The sequence below is a fragment of the Cloeon dipterum genome, chromosome 3 (assembly GCF_949628265.1).
Source record: "Cloeon dipterum chromosome 3, ieCloDipt1.1, whole genome shotgun sequence".
In the NCBI taxonomy this organism is placed as follows: domain Eukaryota; kingdom Metazoa; phylum Arthropoda; class Insecta; order Ephemeroptera; family Baetidae; genus Cloeon; species Cloeon dipterum.
Genome location: NC_088788.1, coordinates 30,881,509 through 30,899,770, shown reverse-complemented (window position 1 = coordinate 30,899,770; position 18,262 = coordinate 30,881,509). Strand labels below are relative to the sequence as shown.

The 18,262-nt window shown below is 36.5% G+C and overlaps 2 protein-coding genes and 3 long non-coding RNA genes across 5 annotated transcripts; 1 reads left to right on the top strand and 4 right to left on the bottom strand.

Annotated features, from left to right (window-relative positions):
- Positions 1 to 1,307: 1,307 nt before the first annotated feature.
- LOC135940984 (uncharacterized) lies at positions 1,308 to 2,016 on the bottom strand. Its single transcript, XR_010574938.1, has 3 exons — positions 1,831 to 2,016; positions 1,595 to 1,774; positions 1,308 to 1,528 (listed from the first exon to the last, which is right to left on the bottom strand). It is a non-coding gene; the product is annotated as an uncharacterized LOC135940984 (long non-coding RNA).
- Positions 2,017 to 2,556: 540 nt separating this feature from the next.
- LOC135938375 (dynein axonemal heavy chain 6-like) lies at positions 2,557 to 3,705 on the bottom strand. Its single transcript, XM_065481994.1, has 4 exons — positions 3,515 to 3,705; positions 3,206 to 3,451; positions 2,835 to 3,069; positions 2,557 to 2,562 (listed from the first exon to the last, which is right to left on the bottom strand). The coding sequence occupies exons 1-4, from the start codon at positions 3,544 to 3,546 to the stop codon at positions 2,557 to 2,559; spliced, it is 519 nt and encodes a 172-aa protein (XP_065338066.1). The 5' UTR covers positions 3,547 to 3,705.
- A 6,431-nt stretch (positions 3,706 to 10,136) lies between these two features.
- Positions 10,137 to 10,781, bottom strand: LOC135941322 (uncharacterized). The gene is made up of 3 exons (XR_010574976.1): positions 10,659 to 10,781; positions 10,338 to 10,595; positions 10,137 to 10,282 (listed from the first exon to the last, which is right to left on the bottom strand). It is a non-coding gene; the product is annotated as an uncharacterized LOC135941322 (long non-coding RNA).
- A 1,830-nt stretch (positions 10,782 to 12,611) lies between these two features.
- On the bottom strand, positions 12,612 to 13,256 carry LOC135941323 (uncharacterized). The gene is made up of 3 exons (XR_010574977.1): positions 13,117 to 13,256; positions 12,816 to 13,055; positions 12,612 to 12,757 (listed from the first exon to the last, which is right to left on the bottom strand). It is a non-coding gene; the product is annotated as an uncharacterized LOC135941323 (long non-coding RNA).
- A 562-nt stretch (positions 13,257 to 13,818) lies between these two features.
- On the top strand, positions 13,819 to 17,768 carry LOC135941319 (protein GPR107). Its single transcript, XM_065486706.1, has 13 exons — positions 13,819 to 13,977; positions 14,593 to 14,706; positions 14,783 to 14,928; positions 14,985 to 15,124; positions 15,190 to 15,302; positions 15,352 to 15,453; positions 15,647 to 15,780; positions 15,832 to 15,981; positions 16,033 to 16,150; positions 16,204 to 16,334; positions 16,509 to 16,650; positions 16,709 to 16,866; positions 17,022 to 17,768. The coding sequence occupies exons 1-13, from the start codon at positions 13,873 to 13,875 to the stop codon at positions 17,158 to 17,160; spliced, it is 1,692 nt and encodes a 563-aa protein (XP_065342778.1). The 5' UTR covers positions 13,819 to 13,872; the 3' UTR covers positions 17,161 to 17,768.
- The last annotated feature ends 494 nt before the right edge of the window (positions 17,769 to 18,262 follow it).

The window sequence follows — 18,262 nt, the reverse complement described above, 5'->3', positions numbered from 1 at the left end:
AAGTGACATGGAATGATAGATCCGTCAACATTTTAATGACTCAAATAATATTAATCCGCCCTCTCAATGAAGCTGCGACGTCATGTATTTCTTTACTTTTCTCTTTAGAATGCAAGCTCGGAACCTCCCTCACAATCAGGTATGCTCATCAACTTCGTTTTTAACTATAAAACAATGTCGATTACTGTGTTCAGTGTATTAGAAAAGAAAAATCATCCTTACATACAGTCATTTTCAAATGCAAGCTGAAGCAAAGCTCGGAAGTGCTCAAAATCATTAAAATGTCCTCTGAAGATCACACTATCTTTTGGATTTGAAGTTGTGAACAAAAATACTGAAATAATTGGCTCAAAAATATAATAATATTTAAAAATGTTACCTGTGTAATATCTAATGCAATCATCCGGATCTCTCAATTTCCTTCTTGCAACATTTTGCACTATATAATACAAATACAAGTGAGTTCTCAATATTGGAAAATTTCCACCACCAACAATAATTTGTTCGCGTTTTAAAAGCTCATTACAACTATGCAGGTTCTGCGCACCTTTGTTAATGTTCAAATAAAGGAGTTAATTAATTATTATAAACCTGTTTCCAGTCAACTTACCTGCTGCCACTAAGCAGTTTGATTCAATGTTAAAATCTTCTGTTGAAAACAAAATTGATAACTGACCCAAGCCTGGTGGAATTTTTCCGAAATCTGAGTTCACACTGTAAAACATTCTGAAGTTTTCGTGCACCAAATTGGGGTCTAATTTGAAGATCGAAAAATATCTCTCCAACTCTTGGAGCCATTTAAACTCCAATTGACAGTCCTGCAGATTAAAATAAGTCAACTAATTAAATATTGGAGAGCTAATTTCAACTGGCCTGGAAATGTATCCAAAGTCCCTTTTCCACTGCTTTCTTTAGCCAGAAAGTCGGTTTTTCCAGTTGACCTTTACCAAGGGCTATGTTGACAAGGCCTTGCTCTGCTTCCTTGGGCCGCAGTTCTTCTGCCAGAATTTTTAGTTCATTCGAAACATCTTGTCCCAGTAAAAAGGCTATTGGTGCTAGCTTTCTTGAGCTCATTATCCTGTAAAAATTAAAATATAATATTTATTAATTACAGATTAAAAAGGTTAATATGTTTTGATCAATACTTTTCTTTCAGATTTCCTACGCTGAAAGTAACTTTTTGAATATCAAAGCCAAGCCGCAATTGGATTTGCGTCTTATTAGTTTGTGCCTGAAACAATTGTTGTTAAATACTCTTGAAATAAATCAGCGTGATCTTAAATACATTTTCTAAGTTGATTTGGAATTCTTCTTTCCCGTCATCACCCTGATTCTGACGAATTTCGCGCCTCTCGAAACTGCCGGAAATTATGTGACAAAATAATTCCATATCTTGACGGCAGAAACAGTGAGCGAAATAATTAATAAGTTCTGTGATCACGCATTTCTTGAAACTCTCTACCGATTTCTTCAGGTTCTCTTCTGTCTCTGCTTGGCTAAATCTCCTTTTAAGCAGCTCTAAGAATTTCTGCAACGTACAAAATAGTATTATTTGTCTGTAAAATAAGGTTGATTTTAATTTCCAATTGATCACCATTTTAAAAGTTTGAAAAGAAAACTGATAGACATTTTTGCAGCTATGCATGTGCGTCAAAGCAATGAATATGTCAGACACACTCGTGGCGACCGTCTGGAATATATCTTTACGATCCATGAAGCCATTCCACAATTTTAAGTGCCGCTCACGCGCCGTTAAAAGTGCGTCCATGGAGCTCTGAGAAAATAAAATGTGTTATTTTGCATTGAATTCAGCTTAAAAGACAAAGTAACCTTGCTCTTGCACAGTGAATTGATCAAAGCCTCTTCCTCCAATAGATCGCCCTTGAATTGACACAGTTTATCTTGCATTTCACAAACTATATCGTCTAAGTCCCTTTTTCCTGCTCTCAAACGCGCACCAGTTGTATTGAACTGGTTCTCCAAATCTGGATACTTCATGTGGATAATCTCACTAAATTAAGGCATTCATTTTTTTTAGTTTTTTAAATGAACTTCTCTAAACTCACTCAAGCAGAAGATTTTCAAGTCCCGCAGATGTTACCGAAAAATCAATCACATTAAAATGCTTGTAAACCTCCGCCATTAAATTTGGCGTAGGATTTCGCGTCAAAATGAAAATCCTTATTTTCCGTTCAGAACGTTTTCTTTCAATTAGCTCTATTAATTCTGGCGACACGTGTTCATTGACATCCTGTACTAAAACAGGGAAATTTTGGTCCAAAGCTTTTTCAATTTCCTGAAGTAAATTTGGATCATAAGCTGAAATGAAGCTAGCTTGAGCCCCATAAAGATTTCGAAGCCATAGACACGCCTGAAAAATTGTACGAGGTACAAAATATTTCATTATTTTGCTTTTGTACCTTTTCTTGGGGATCAACAATGAACGGAATCTTTCTTGATTTGTCCACAATCACAGCGCTCGTTAACAAATTTTTGTCTCTCAAAAGTTTGTTAGTGTGCCATCCGTGGATTTTGGATGCCGTCTTCATAATGCCCTCAAAACTGCCAGACATGCAGATTCAGTTAAAAAAAACGTATCAAAATCTTGTTTGAAATTTTTACCAGAAATCAGATGATGTTTTCAAATTGTTCTGAGCGCAGCATTCAACCCACGATTTCATGATTTCGTTCCTTGATTTTTCGTTGAGTGGCCCCGCATAAGTAACTAATGCCGCGCAGAGCAACACGTCTCCATACAAATTATCAATTTTACTATTATAATCCTACAATTTTCTATTAAAATTTAAATTAATTTCTACTGCTTGAACAATTACGGTTAGCCTGATTTTCCAAACATCGAATTCCGTGAAAGCAGACCCTAATTGAGAGGCTCTCTTCAATTTGACTGTCGCTCCCTCAACTGCGTTAGATAGAGCGTCAGCCTCTGCCATTCCTTGGTCTTGAGTAACCTCTAGAGCTGCCACTTTGGCGTCGGTGTCTGCCAATTTTTGTTGGTGACCTTTTAACTTGGACATGACAATTCGAATTTCGCTCTCGATCGATTCCAGTCTAAAATACGCAGTCATAAAAATCTAGACTGATTTTTTTAATTCTTCTCTTCGAAAAAATAGACTTTGATTAAAACTTTTGTTACTTGTTGTTAGTTTAATCAAAAGTCAAATTAAGATCATTTTGACAAACTAACCTCCTCTTCTTTGACTGCAGATTTCTATAAACCTTGACGTAGTTGTGAATGGCTCGTACCCACATGCACAAGGTCCGACAGAAGCGCGAGTGCGATTCCATAACTTCTGGCAGAAAATTGGGATTGTCGACGTACTCTTTTAGCTTCTTTGCTGTTGCTTCAGGGATGTTTTCCTTGTCCAGCTCAATTGCCATTTTAATGAAATTTGGATCTGCCGCAAGTGCTTTCGCAGACCCCCAGTCAGATCTACAAAAAATACACGAATTGTTCCACGTAACATAACCCAAAAAATTCGACATAATCACTTACTTGCAACCAAGCAGTAGACAAACAGGTTCCATCAAGAGCCGAAGCAACGATGAAGGCTTATTAGTCGTTTTAACGTCTTTCAGCTCGTTCCTTTCAATTAACTCAAGTGCTTTGCACGACGCTTCTATCGCTGGGGTGCACTCGTCCAAGTCTCTCTGAATTTCTGTACTGAGAATCCTCGCCTCCTCGGTTTTTTCCTACCGTCCAAAAATTGTTTTTAAACCAATTAAGCTCCTTATTCTTTTAAGCAAAATTGTTCCATTTATATATTATTTAGTCATTCATTTATTAACAACTTCAAGTTTCTAAATAATAAACTAATACCACTTACTTTTAAATCCGTTTCTTCTAATTTGGCAGCAAGTTTGAATTTTTCAACTTGCGACCGCTCACTCAGCAATCTTTTAGTCACATTCTCGCAAAAAAATCGTTTCTCCTTCAGTTTTGGCACCATGATGCCAAGTTCTTGTTTCAACTCTTCTGCAGCTTGGAATGTTGCCTCCAGTTTCTGTATCAATCAAATCGCGTTTAAGTTTTACTGTAACTTGGCATAATAATTATCTCGTACCTTAATGCTATGCACACATTTGTCGCGTGTCGCGCGCAGCTCTCGTATATTTGCATCGTAGGTTGCATTGAACAAATGCAAGAAATCAAAGTACATGCAGGTGGTGAGAAAAATCTTTTTGTCTAGCACACGAAGGTATGCATCTTTTGCAAGCTGAATTAAATTTAAATTGTTTTTAGTAGGAGCGCTAGAGCACGTTAGTATAAATTATTACCATATGAATTTGAGAGAGACACACTTCGATTCCGCTTGCATTTGCAAAATTTGATTCGTATACGCCGACTTTTAGAAGTGATTTAGCTATTTCTTGATTATCTTCTACTGTCCATTTTCTTATGTATTGCACAAAGCAATATCTTGCTTCCTCAAATTCGTCAAGGCTAAAATCATTTCATGCTTCACCTTCCTAAAAGGTTTGATTCGATACTTACTCATCTGGTAATGCTGTTACGCACAGAATGATTTTTAGATTTTCTTTTAAGACATCTGTAATGCGTGCAACTAATTGCATGTGGGTGAGGTTTTCATAATTCTTGATTGTATCACAAGCATCCGGCATTGCACGCTTAGCCTCTTGCAAAAAATTTTCTGAACTGAAAAATGTTGATTTTCCTACACACTCATTTTTAATGCGTTAAATTCAATATAACCTCTACGATTACCATATTTTATCAAACACAATATGTTCCTATTTCGTTGGATGAAGGAAATATCATCGCAGGATAAAATTAGAACCATCTTTTTTACGGCAAGAGCCTTAAGACACGCTTTTTCTAATTGAGTTTCCACGTCACTTGTGTTGCCTGTTATTGATACTGGTACACATCTAGATGAAAGAGTTTAATTTTAAAATTATTGAAATTCAATGAAAATCCTCGATGAGTGATGATAAAGATATTTAAAATTTTAAATCAACAATCGTTTTGATAGCTAAAAGAAAACTATTTTTACCGGTGATTAGAAAAAATACACACTCGAAATCAAGGAGGAGGGCTGAGCATTTTGCGATCATTTTCTTGCCAACACCACTTTCCCCGAAGAGCAGCACGCTTCTGCTTTCCGTTTTAAGAGCCTTTGCAACGTCCGCTGTTACTTCCGCAAACTTGTCAAAGAGAAAACAGTTTTCTGGGATATTTTTCCGCCTTTCCGAGCAGTGCGCCTGTTTAATAATTACCTTAATTTCGCTTGGTTACAAAGTGAAGAAAGAGTCCAACCTGCAGACAATCTTTAGTCGATAAATCCTGACTGTGGTTGCACACGTCGTAAGTGCTTTCGGCAATTTTGCATGATTTCTCCACCTCGGCGCACACAGCTCCAAACCGCAAGGCAAATTCTCTTATTATTTCAGCCTTCAGTGATTCGGTGTTTTCTTTTACGTGCAATTTGGCTCCAAACAATCTCGTTGTTTCATTAAACACCTCCCTTAAATTCGTAAAATTGTTATTTAAATTAATTATACCGTGCAAACCTTTACCTAATAAGGTTTGCTTGGTCTGTTTCCTGTGTGGCCAAGCTTAAAATGCTCTTTGATGATAGCAGTGTATACAGATCCAAGAAACTCAATGAATTAGCTCCTTTCGTAATGGGGATGGAAAAGAAAATTGACAAAACTGCTTCAATCAGTGACTTGTACACTTCAGATAGTCCACATGTTTGAAAATTCTCCGATGACCTCTGCGAATATTAAATGTTGTTAAATTAACTAAATTCAAACCTCCTTCACCTTAAATATCGCGACCAATGTTTCCTTTTTCGGCCCTTCTAAATGCACAGGCAGGAAGTGACGAGCAAGTCGACTGCTCATTTTGAAGGCGGAATCTGTGTTCATGGTCAAAATCACATTCACATCTTCAATATGCACCCATTGATTAGCTGCATCGTATAATCCTTTGTAATCTAGCATTAGGCGCAGAAAGTCGCTTTGCTCAGTGCTTGCACAGTGGTAATCGTCGAGCATGAAACTAATCTTGCGCCCGTTTGGCGCGCCTATACTTTTCATACTCCTCCTTGCAGATCGTTTTAAAATAAAATCGCGAAATTCAAAACTGTCGTATGCTTCAATTGAGGTGGTAGCAGCATAATTAATCATCTTTCTTGTTTCATCCACTTCATCTAACGTTTGAAGATATCTTAGAGCGGAAGTTTTACCGCTGCCTTTAAAATAAAATTAGTTTAATTTTGTAATTACTCATATTAGGTGCAGATTAGGTAAAAACTTAAAGCACCTGTCGGAGCCATTATTAATATTGGGTTAACTTCGTTTTTCAGCTGATGAATTAGTGAAATCGTACGTTGAAAATCAGCTCCGAACCCTTCTTCACTTGCCCCTTTAACTCTTGGAAATTCTGATTCATCTGGCTCAAAATTCCTTTTTATTGATTTTTTATTAAAACGCAGATATACCAATGATGTCAGATCATACTCAAATTCGTTCCCTTTCTTCCACTTCTCAAAAATTTCCACCAGTAAACTTGATCTTGTTATGTGAATGGTGGACCTAATGGCGTTGAAAATATCTTTCAAAACTACCGATCTTGTGAGAGTGGCTATTTCTCTGCGTCTCAAATTTTCCAGAATAAAAGCAAAAATCAATTGGATTTGCACTGTTGCATCCTACATTGATATTTAAAGTAATTAATCAGAATTAAGGCACCTAAAAAACTCACGTTAGCATCCGATTTTGCTAATTCGTTATTAAACTTTTGAAGTTCACCCAGAATTGTCGGTGCAAATTTCAGAGCGAGAGGATTTAATTTGGATTGCGCTTTTAACATCACCGTCGTAGTTGGGCTTTCATCAACCATTAGAAGATTGCACCTTGAAATACATATTTAATTTAACAACTAACAATAATTGTTCACGCAAATATACCTGCTTAAGAAACTTGGGGCTACAATATCCAACTTCGAGGTCTCAAAAACTAGATTAACGTTGATGTGCAAAAATACTTTTCTCCCATTTTCCAAGAGAAAGTGCTGATCTGTATTCTCAAAAAGTGACCCTAAATACTGAATCCAATCCTTTTCCAATTTTCCATCTAGTACCAGCATTACGTGATTCTATTTGGAGGTAGGACTGCGTTAGTTCTTTTTGCTTTAAAGTTTACGAGAACCTACGCTTGTTGATTTTGCATTATCGATCAATGATTCAAGCAGACCACTGTTCCATCTCTTCGATTTCTGATCATAGAAGCCCATAAAATCAGCGGCTGCCAATCGTTGTGGGCAAATTACTTTGTAATCATAGCTAAACCCATTTCCTTGTGAATTCAGCACTCTTTTGCTCTCTATGAACAACTAAAAATATAATATTAATTGTCATGCCAGAGTGGAATAATTGCAAGCACAAAGTTGCACCAACCTTCCAAACGGTAGTTTTTCCGCTCGCAACGTTCCCGTAGATAACTACTGGCTGGCGGTGTTTCATCAACTGATGCATGTTCACAACTTTCTGTAGCAAGCGAGGTGTGAGAATGAGCTCCATGCGAGAAGCCGCACTTTTAATTGCTTTGCATAAGGCACCCTCGAATTTAATTTGTTCACTGTTTGTTGCTGTTAGGGCTGTTAGCTTGTCTTCCAAAACTTCTTGAAAATCGCTTGCTGTCGCACTTGCTTTTAAATTTATAGATCGAATCAAATTTCCCACATTGAAGATATGTGGTGCTTGGCTTTTGAATGTATTTTTATAAGCTTCCCATTTGGAAAGTATTTCACGGCTCAAGCCGCTATCGCAGCTTTTCACTTTGATGAAACTCTCGACTAGGAAAGCTGAGAAATCGTGTTAAAAATTATTAAATTGGTTCTAACTTTGCAATCGTCTACCTTCATTCGGAGAGTCGATCTTCATTGGTCTAAACACCTTTATTAAATTTTTCGGAATTTTCGAAACTGTTCCTGTTGAAGAGATCATAGTTATTCCAAAGCCTCTCTTGCATTTTATTTCTCTTCCTTCAAGCTGAAATCTATAAAAGTTCCGGTTGCAGTAATAACATTGTCAATATTTAATTGAATTGTCCTGTGACTCACAGAGATAATTTTGCTTTCACTGTCTGAAGCACAGTGGCAATATTCTGAGCGAGAACAGATAAAGCGGATGCAGTCAAGTTTTCAGTGTTAGAGAGACAACACCAGCTGCCACTCTGCACAGCACCGTATAATATTCTGGTAAGCGTCTTGAAATGCAGATTACAAAAATTAACTTTCAATTTATGGGTTCATTGCTTCACTTACTCTGTCTGTTATTATATTCGAGCATGCAAAATGCAGGAAATTGACAGCAATCAAATTTGCCAAGTTTCTCAACACAAATCGTTTCCCATTTACGGCACTCTCTCCGTTTATGTAATTTCCTGTGGTGAAAAATTGTCAGCCAAAGGATTAAATTCAAGAATTAATTTACCAAGACCGATTTGCATTGAAAAGAGTAGATTTATCAAAGTTTTTTCAGTGCCTGTACTGCAAATGAAAATATCCTCTGACGATATGAATTCGAATCCATAGTCCGTACAGGTCAGACCTATTTTTATTCGGCAGTGCTTCTTTTCTTGATTCCAGTAAAATCTCAAACATTTCTGCCATGAAAAGCTTGATGTGCTAAAACTTTCTTCATTTTTCAATCGTTCCAGCAAATTAATCAAATGTATTTGCGTTGTGATCACGACATTAATCTTGTGTAGAAATGCGGGGTCAAGACTGGAATTCATTAGATCTTCCATCGATTCCAGGCCCTAATATATTTTCTTTATTATAGAATGAATATTTAACTCATTGTGTCATTCAAACCTTTTTATACTCCAAATAGAGAGTTTGTATGTTTCCTTTTTCTACATTTTCGCTAAATTTGATGTATTTGACAGCCACTAGAACCTGTAGACGATATCAAATTAATTTTAACTACACATTTTCCAAAGTGAGCATACCTGTTCAGAATATTTGGACATAAATTCAGCTAAATCTGTTGGTTCAGGCGTTGTCATTGCTGAAGAAATAGACATCTTGATCGTCTTAGACGTGATAAATTCTAATTTTGACATCCAACAGTCAATGTTTGGTGTTACTAGAATTGGCTAACCCTAAATCAATGGAATAAATTCCGGGCTTTTAAATTTTCAAACCTTTTCCAGAAACAGTGATTCGTGAGAGGAACTGCACAGGCCCAACACGTGAATCTGACCCTCTTTGTCTGTTTTATACTTAAAGTATCGCAAAGACGAGAACATTTTTGGCAGTAAGTCTTGCATTAATTCCGGCTTGTTGAACTGCACATTGTAAAATATTACGTCATCCATAAAAATTACAGTATCGCACCTGTGCTATAAATGTTAGCATTTCTTCGTCGGATAAAAAATGAAAGCGCGAATATTTGTTTCTCTTTTGCTCGATGAGAGTAGTCAAGCATACGCCGACTTCCTTAATCAGTGCGAATCCAAGTTCAATACGGCTCAAAATACCATGTTCGATTAGCGCTTCTACAGCGGATGCAGTCTAATACGAAAATTTACTTAATTGTTTTCATTCTATTAACTAAAATTTACCTGGTAAATATGCCTTGCAATGTAGAACCATAAATGCGACGCTTTTTCGAACATTTTGAATTCCATGGCAAATTTAATTTTCACTTCATCTTGCTTAAAAATTAAATCCATGGTTACCCAGAGTTTTTGAAATGCTTTAATTTTCTCCTAAATCAATTATTAAGCTACTGATATTCTAGATCAATACGGGATTTACCCAAGTTCGTGTAAACAAGTCAAACTTAGCTCCAATGCTGGTTACACTTTCTATAATCGGAGCTGCGTAGTCGGAGTTAGCAATCACTCCAATCGCGATGCATGTGTCATTGACAGTTTGGTCAAACTCGGCGTTGTCTGCTATGATAAAGCTGTCTCCGTAAACTTTCATTTCAAACTCCAAACTTTCCAGTTTGGCAACCATCTTCAATGAAATACATTTTTTAAATTATTCCTTCATTTAAATTAACAACACTATTACCTGGCCTAATTTTTCTTTCAGCCCTGCTTCCATACTAGCACGAATGGAAATTTCCTTTATGCTGCCTAAATTTGCAAATAAATTCATATCTTCAATAACCCGCAGAGTAAGAGTTTCATCTGAACTCAAATCCTGTTTGACCAAAGATCCAATTTCTTTCCAGTGCCGTTCTTTCAAGTTTTCATTTCTCATGCACTCTATTACAGGAAGCTACAAAATCAATTAGTCCATCAAAATTTTATCCGTTATTAAATTCATTATGCACCTTCGTCTTCATATTCTCGACTAATTCCGAGTACTTCTGAATTACGCTGTTTTCCGGCAATCCATCGCTTATTTTGTCTATCGTGTTCACGCTTGTGTCAATAAACTCTTTAAGCTCGTTTGGATTAATGGTGTCGAACGGTTGCATTTCCCAGTCTTCCACCTTAGCATTCCACGCTTCCAGACTGTCCCATAGCAGTTTCCGCAACTCCACTGCTCGCTTCGCTGTTTCTAAGTCTGTGCACTCTCCAACATCAACCTATGAGAGATGCGATTTTGAGGAGATATGAGCCCGTTAGATTCATAATATATATTCGAATACATTGAAATTTATCTTCTGTGTTTTGTAGTATTCATTTTTCCTATCGATTTCACTCAATTTTGAATGAAGTTGGTGAATAATGAGTTGAACTTCCTCCACGTCCGACTCAATGTCAAGCAAAATCAGCTCCTGAAATATCAAATGCCTGCAGACGCTGTGGCTATGCAATCCGTTCTGCTCGCCGGTCACGCCGGTTGCATAGATAACAAATTTGCAGGGGTCTAAACTCTTAACGTACGTTTGCCGCGTTCAGAACCGATTTGAGCTCGCTTGCGATTTGCTCTATGTCGCTTTTCATCGCTTCTTCAAACTGTCTGACGATTTCAGGCCGTTGCTTTTCTCTCTTTGTAACACTTCCCTGCAGTGACGCCAGGCTTTTTTGAAATACCTGTTGGATATTTAAATTGAAACCAAAGTAATTTTCTTTGATCTGATATCAGTACAGTGAATGAAGTAATGTCCTCTTTCATGCAGGTGACGTTGTATTTCTTCATTATGGTGAATAAGCTCTCCAAGTATTCTATTTCACCGTGCATGCTGGGGAGCTGAAATTATTACTTTGATATTTATATTTGCATCTAAACTTATTTCAGTACCTTCGCGATGGTATTGTCGAGATAGTTTAAAAACTCTACAAAATTGGCCGTATTTTTTGGAAGCAGCTCTAAAAACGCTTGTGCGTCCTGCACCTCAGCTGACAGTTTGTTTACTTTTTGCCTACTAATTCTATCAAACAAAAACATTAGACAATCCACTTAAGTAAGAAAATTATATTTGAAAATCTTCTAACTTTGGGAGAAGTGAGTTTGTAAAGTTTTTCAACGACAAAAGACAAGGAGTTGCAGTCGATTTCATCTTTTCCATTTGGAGCTCAAAAATTCCGATGACCCGCACGATCTCAATTTTCTCCAACTCCTGTTCCTGATCTTTGAAATCTTGTAGCAAATTGTCAAAGTACCGCGGATCTGCTAACGTGAAAAAAAACTTATGAATAATCCCATAACCATAAACGGTATAAATAATGCTAAAATTCACCTGTCTGGAGGCTGATGTCATCACAACTTAGTTTTAAATTTGTCATGTGAGCATCGTTGATTCTTGAATATTGTAATATGTAGCCACGAGCCATTTGGAAATTTTTCTCTAGAATATTCCGCACTCTCGTTTTATAATTTGAAATGTTCTCATCGCTAGTTACAATATCCAGCAGATGAGTCTTGTATGCATTTTCCCTAGAAATAAATAGTATGTTTGATAAATCACCTCATAACTCTCCAAGCATTTTTGTGTTTGATATTATTATCCAATATTTCTAATGTTTCAAGCTTGAAATTCCAAGAGAATTCTCTAAATCGGTACTTACCTCAAGTATGGGCTCAGAGTTAAATCGTTTGAAAACAAATCAAAAGCGTTCACAGCATCTTCCCATGCTTGAAAAAGTCCTCGCAGAGAATTAGTCATTTCTAGCTGAGAAGGAGTTAAGACGAGCTCTCCTTCTTCTATTGAAACTTCGATCTTGCACAGACAGACCTAAAAGATAAAAGACAAAATTTAATTGTCTGCAAACTCCGCAGTTTTGTCTCATAATTCTTAGTTCTTACCAATTTTTCGGCATCTCCTTGGGTGTTTGTGCAAAACCTATTTTCAACAGTGCAAACAAATTCTCTGAACGAGTTCAGGAGAACGGAATGTAATGTGTGTTGCAAAAGACAGTCCACTAGCCGGACAAATCTACAATCACATAATTGTAAAAAAATTTTCGAGGGTCATATTAAATTTATAAAAAATAACCTTCCAAGCTTTGCGCTCACACTAATCCTTTTTTCTTGATCTGCGTAAGACAATGAATGTTTTGCTTCTATTGGTGGCTTAAGTTGACTCCTGCCACTTCCTGAAAAAGAAAAAATCCATTATTTAATTATTTTTAAAAAATCAAATTTTGCAATACCCATAGATATAACAGAGCTTGGACGAGTACTCGAGGCCGTTGTTGGCAAACCTTCAAAGCTCATTGCATATTTGCAAGACGCCAGCAACTGATCTTGAATTGTTTCTCTCAATACTGAAAAGAGACTCCTTATCTCTTTCAAGTTTTGGATCTATGTATTTAATTTATGAGTGTGAAAAATGTGCACAATTTGAATTTTCATTTTGTACCTGGTCATCTAATAGCTGAACCAGACTCAGTGGCTCAGCTTTGAGTTCTTTCCCGAGTCCCATCATTTTCAGTTTGCAGCAGATTTCTTTGCAAGTTTGAAGAGCAGGACCTAGGGCAGCATCGTACCACAAAACCTTAGATGGCAGTGTTTTGTACAAAATGTCGAGTTTGGTGGTCATGATACTTTTGCGCCAGTTGCGAAACGCTCGCCAAACGATGAAAGTGGCGAAGAGCTTCAGCTGTTAGAATTATTTATCAATTTATTGTTATCCAAATGCGACAATCGACATATTTTTTTACCTTTTTTAGCTTTTTGTAAACCTGCGTTTCTTGGTTCCATTTCTCGTGTGACGTAGTTTCTGGCTGACTGTAGGGAGCAAACCTCGTTACCCCATAGTGGCTCACTGTGAAATACTCGACATTCTTTTCTAATCTCGAAAAGTCAGTCCTTCTGAAAATTGAGCTACTTCAAACAGGTGAACTAGAATTCAGTGTCGAAAAATCATTTCATGATTGTTCTCTCGACTTCGTATTTATGCTAATAACTTGAAAGTCAGTTTAAATCTTACGTTAATGTATATGGGCAGTAACGTTTCGAGCTCTGATGATATTTGTGAACAAAATACAAAAAATTGTTAGCTCCCAACTTTTCTAAATGAAAATTAATCTCATCTTCCTCCATTCTACTATCTCTGATTTAATATCTTTAAAAATCACTGCTTTATTTTTATGAGCAAACTAAAACGATTTGTTTCGTTGCCTAGTTACCTAAATCACATGACAACTTAAATGATGTTAAATAGGTTAAATAGTAACAGTTTTCAAAATTTGAATTTTTCTTTTATCCTAATGTTCTTTAAAAAATGAAGTGCAATGATATTAAACTATTGAAATCGTTAAAGTATTTTGCAAAATCTCTAATTTGAAGTGCATTCTCGATTATAAAGGTTTTTTTATTCCGGATTGTGCTCGTTTTTCATTTTCCCCGAGCGCCAAGCCAATTTGAGCTGTTAGTTTCAGGCCGTCCCCAAAGAGGCGCGGTCACTAACAACAAAAATGGCGAGGTACACTTTGAAACGTCAAAAAATATATCATGCATTGTTTCTCTTCCTATGTCTGTTTGTCACCGCTGAAGCGAGAAAGCATAGACTGGAAATAACAGTAAGAATTTTCTTCTTTAATTTTGCTGTGCAAAATCTTGTCAACGTCAATAGTCGCGAAAGAAATAGCCATCCCGCAAAACTGACTATCCGGCTGCAACCCCAATCTAATATATCTAATGTAATTTTCATAATCGCTTTATTTGACTTGGTAAAGATAGCACCTTTGCTGTCAATGGTTAAAATTTACTGGCTACAGTAGTAATTCGTAAATTGTAATTATAAGCTATGGAAAAATTACACATTTCGCCGTGACTTTTCGCTTTCGCCACCCATACAATATTGGAGTTCTCATGTCTGGCGAGATGTTTACATACATAACCCAGCAGAAACTTATTAACTCTATAATTTTATATACATATTATGATGGGTTTCTTTCCTGAAATTTTAAAGTCTGGAGAGGATAGAGTGGCCATCGAGCGTAGAAATATAAAATAACGTAGAAGAAATCCAAGAAATAATCCTTCTTTACGTTTTGTTACGTGTATTTTGTTTTATTATTTTGTGGTTCAGTATTCTAGATAAAATATTATTTATTATTGCTGTGGTGCAGCAGCATGAGCAGCGTTTTGATAGGGCACAAATTTATACATATATCTTGGCGTCTCTTCTGCAGGAAGATTATCGCCGATTCATTGCCCTGAGCACCTTTGGATTTTACAAAGGTGGCCAACTGGAGGTGAAGATGGAGAATTTCATCTTGAAGCAAAACGGCCCGGATAAACCATTGGTACATAATAATAATACAGCTAGTGCAGTGTTGATTATACGTACTTTTAATTAATTCTTGTGATTGATTGGTGTAGTGTGGCTTCACTTTCGACCGAACTGTCAGTGATGCGATGAATCCCTACTTGGAGAACCACCTTGACCGGTGTCCATTAAGGGAGCGGGAAAGTCTGAGCCAGGACACGGTCACTTTCATCATGGACCTCAATGAGAAGAGCCCATTGTAAATGCTGCCCTCTCAAATAAAATGATCGAATTTGCTACTTATTGAATTTTCAGTCTTCGAGTGAATTGCAGCAGTACTCTTCAAACGATTCGCATTTACAAGAATAAGACAATGATTCCTACAATTAAGGGCCATACAAGTGACTCAACCTTGTTCAACCAGAGGAAAAGGAGGGAGATGGGTCTACCAGTTGGTAACTATCCCTTTCATCTTAATCTTCATTAAAACTGAGCTTATATAATCGGTTCTGTGTTGTAGAAAATGTTCCTCATGAACCGGCAGCTTCTCCTGTAACAGATTCATCCACTTCGTGCTCTGACACTATTATTCCAATTACTCGGAATCGAAATGGAGGGTCTTACAACATTTACGTATGTTTAAACTGAAATTTGAGTGTAAATTTTTTATATAAAAATCTAGTTCATCATTGTAATTGCTACTGAACAAGATGAAGGCCTCTACAACTTCTACTACCACACCTGCCCTCGCAATATGGACGTTTATGCAGCCAGCAGTTTCCTGGTAACAACAATTTCTATGTAAAACAGACTTTTGATTAAGCAAGAATTATTATATGAATCGCGTCTGATTTTTCTCTAAAAGTGCTTTACTACTTTTAAATATCTAGTTGGTGAATCCTTATTTGTGCTGTAAAACGTTTATTAAAATTGTTTAAAAAGTATCCCGCTAAAAAAAGATACCTCATTTTTTTCAGATTGAATTGGAAGAGTTAAACAAAAACAACTACCTTTCTGCTGGAGAAATGCCCCTTCCTGCCTTATACTTCATGATGTCTCTTCTGTTCTTCCTCTCAGGAAGCTTTTGGGTTTTCATCATCAGCAAAAGCAAGTGAGTTAGAAATAAATTTTCTCATTCCAAGCATGCTCATTTTGTTTCCAGGCACCCTGTCTTCAAGATCCACTACTTGATGGCTGTCTTGGTTTATTTGAAGTCCCTGTCCTTGCTGTTCCACAGCATCAACTTCCACTTCATTGAGATCTCAGGCACTCACGTTGCCACCTGGGCTGTACTTTACTACATCGCTCATTTGTAACGCAATGCATTTAATATTACAACCTATTTTCTGACGGTATCTTGCAGGCTGAAAGGAGCGGTTCTGTTCATCACCATCATTTTGATTGGAACTGGGTGGACCTTCATCAAACACATTCTGTCTGACAAAGACAAGAAAATATTCATGATCGTCATTCCGCTGCAGGTACATTTTCCAGAGTAAATTTTCGAAAGAAGTGAGCATCTTAATTTTCTCAGGTGTTGGCCAATGTTGCTGAAATCATCATTGAAGAGTCTGAGGAAGGTGACATTGAGTACCACACATGGCGAGATGTTTTCATTCTAGTCGATCTGCTCTGTTGCGGCGCTATTCTCTTCCCTGTTGTATGGTAAGAAAAAAAATTAGGATTACTCATTTGTAAAATCCGCTCCTTACGTGTAACCCTATTAATGATCAACTAAAGTGTTAGTTTGAGTTGTCCTGAAACTAAAAGCAATTTTTTTGTTATAATTTTGCAAATAAAACCTTTAAACCAGAAAATTTAAGCAAAATATACTCTTAGGTCTATTCGGCACCTTCAGGAAGCGTCACAGACAGATGGTAAAGCTGCGATCAACTTGAGGAAACTCAAAGTCTTCCGACACTTCTACGTCATGATTGTTTGCTACATATATTTTACCAGAATCATCGTTTATCTTCTGAAGGTATTTCTCACCGTCCCTCGAGATATTTAATTCACAAAAAATTGCTTTATTTTAACAGATAACGGTGCCATTCCAATATGAATGGTTGGATGAGATGTTCCGTGAGATGGCGACCTATGTGTTTTTCGTTCTCACTGGATACAAATTTAGACCGGCCTCAGCCAATCCTTACTTCCAGGTCCAGTATGATGATGATGATGAAGAAGTTGATATAGTGTAAGTTAAATATATGTTAAGGGAATCCATCCTCTCTTTGGCACTGGTGACATTTAAGAGATTTTTTTCTATAAACTAAAATGGTCCCATTCATCTGTGAATTCCAAGAGGGATGCAATCTTTGGTATTTTTGTTATCTTGATTTTAATTCCTAGGGTGACACAAAGCGGTCTCACTGAAGGGCTTACAAATTTGGCCAGACTGAAAGCCCATTCTTCGACAGTAGATTCAGGAGACGAGGAAGAAAAGGATAATCTTCTTTCCAAGAGAGAAAGTAGTCATGAGTACGACTGAAAGTTTAATTATTGGACTGTGAGGTAGGTTAGTAAGAGCAATGCAATCTTTAATTATATGCGTAAAAAGCTTGTAATTGAATACACATGATCCAAAAGAAACCTGGAATCAACATTCTAGGCTGAAATTAACCCAAACAACTAAATAGCAATTTTTATCACACCATCGTATTATAATGTAAAGTACTTTTGAACATAGTAACTTAATTCAACAAGCACCAACGTTATTATCTATACAGTCACGCACGTTCCATGCTCACAACAAACAATTTTTAGGGTGTATAGGGATGACACAATGATAACTGCTCTTTCATCATTAAAATGTGAAAATGCAATTTAAGAAGCCATTCAAACAGGCTCTAACCTACACAGTGCTTTATTAAAAAGTATAGTCTTAAATTTTTATATTCTCGCTTAATAATGATCCAGTCATGAGTGCAGGTTTGAATGAAACATGTTTCCAAATTTGAGAGGTGAGCGATATGTATGTTGAATATTTTGTGTCTGGTTGCACTGAATAGTAATGTTCCAATTATTGTAATGATTTTATTTCCACTTTGATTGTATAATGTGTCTAGAAACTGAAATATTATAAATTTTGAAAAATCACTTTCAATTTATTCTTTTTCTCTGCATTTTCCTGAATGATTTTCACATACTATTACAATATGTTATATTATGTGCATGGAAAACTTTGTATTGAATTCAAAGCGTCCATCATCTCGTAATTTAATGCCTTTTTTTATTCCTGTTTCCTGAAGAATTGGGAAGATAAGATAGTTGTTCGACTATAATGCAGATTATTTATTTCATTCAGTGTTACGTCACCATGTGTAGTACATTGTAAGTTGTAAAGAAGCAAGCTTATAAGTTTAACTTTTAATCAGGTAACTGCCATTAAGCTGTTGATACCGTGAATTCAGTAAAGATGAGATAAAATAAAGAATTACATGCACTTCAATAAAAGAATTTTATTGCCGCCATTATCCTGCTTGTGTATCATATAATATTCTAATTTTATCGCCTGGGTCTATTATAGTGTGTCTTTGTTGCCAACTAGCAATTTTTTGATTTAGCGCAAAAGAAAGGGAGACTTATAAAAA